The sequence below is a fragment of the Penaeus monodon genome, chromosome 22 (assembly GCF_015228065.2).
Source record: "Penaeus monodon isolate SGIC_2016 chromosome 22, NSTDA_Pmon_1, whole genome shotgun sequence".
NCBI classification, from domain to species: Eukaryota; Metazoa; Arthropoda; class Malacostraca; order Decapoda; family Penaeidae; genus Penaeus; species Penaeus monodon.
The window spans coordinates 4996338-4997809 of NC_051407.1; the positions used below are offsets into that span (position 1 = coordinate 4996338).

General features: G+C 38.4%; 1 protein-coding gene across 1 annotated transcript in view; it reads right to left on the bottom strand.

The window, feature by feature from the left end:
• Positions 1-1472, bottom strand: part of LOC119586842 (ATP-dependent RNA helicase HAS1-like) — a gene marked incomplete in the record, with an annotated part of 10641 nt that overhangs the window by 4915 nt on the left and 4254 nt on the right. The window contains 3 exon segments of the mRNA XM_037935570.1: positions 91-240; positions 525-830; positions 940-1149. Of these exon segments, the coding sequence (XP_037791498.1) occupies positions 91-240; positions 525-830; positions 940-1149 (666 nt within the window).

Consider the following 1472-nt stretch of genomic DNA (forward strand, 5'->3'; position numbering starts at 1 on the left):
TATGATAACAGAAGACTATGGAAGAGGGAGAAGGAGAGTATGAATTTAACAGAACAATATCTAACATCCAAAACACTTATTAGGTCTTACCTTGCTGTAACTTTGCAGCTTCAATTCTCATATTGGTACCTCCCATGATCAACTCCACCGACAGTGAATGCGCCTTCACGAAGGGCGCCAAAACATCACGTGTCTGTATGGACAGCTCACGGGTTGGAGAGAGGATGACAACGCCAGTGCCTAAAGGAAGATTATTCTTATTCATTTTAGCCTTGATTTTATCTCTACGATATTTTTCTATTATAGCATGATGCAAAATAGTTGTAAATATACTCAGAATTCTAATATTACTCTATGTGAAATGGCTATTTAGAACCACAACATACTCAAAGCTAAAACATTTGCAAAATACATATTCAGTTGCAGAATCCTGATAATGTCAAGTTCTTTCAATATTCCATTCTGAACTTAGTTCCTTCTGCAAGGATTAAGTTTCGAAACAAGTTACAATCTTCACAAATTACCTTGACTGGGCGTGAAATTCAATTTGCTCATCAGCTCGACCACCGGAATGGCAAAGGCCAAGGTCTTTCCAGATCCGGTCTTGGCTGTCCCTCGCAGGTCAAGTCCTTCAAGAAGCTTAGGGATTGACTTAGCTTGAATCTCCGTCATCTCCTTGAAGCCTAATTGCTTGAGGACATTTAGTGTTTTGGGGGATATGCTTCCCTCAAGTTTCTTGAATGATCTTTCCGAATTTCCAAATTCGAAGGTACTGATATCGACCTTATCAGCCGTACTTTGATTTCCTTTAGGCTTCCTTGTCCTCTTGCCTGTTTGAAAGTAAAGAATCTACAATATCTGCTATAAATTGGAAATCTTGCTTTTAGGAAGGAAAGCGACACAATACCATGTCCAAATTAACCGCGTTTGGATACTCACGTCTTCCAAACGATTCCCTTTGTTCTCCCACAGCCGCAGTTTTCGTTTCTCCTCCATTACTTTTGGTTTCTCCTCCATTACTTTTGGCTTCTCCTCCATTACTTTTGCTTTCACCTTCATTACTTTTGTTAGTCTCTCTCTTCTTTAGGTCCACCTTTTGCCGTACTTCTGGGTTGTCTCCTCCATGCTGCTTCTTCTTTGGCTTCCTCCCTTGAAGTTCAAAGCACACAGCAGAAAAAAAGAAGTAGAAGAAGAAAAAAAAAGTATAATCTAGGTAACAAATACACAAACATACACCTCAAAAATGTACTTCAATACAGATACTAACATTTTTCATACCGTGGAAATCTTTTTCATTCATCTTCCTCCCTCCCCCAAGCAACAAAAGTTGAATATTTGAGGTAAACTTTCTTAGGCTTCAAGTATCATTAAACAAACTAAATGCCAATCATATCAATAAAAATGATATAACAAACTTCATTCCAATACCCTGACTAGGTTAGGCCCAAAAATTTGACTTTTTTCCACAAACT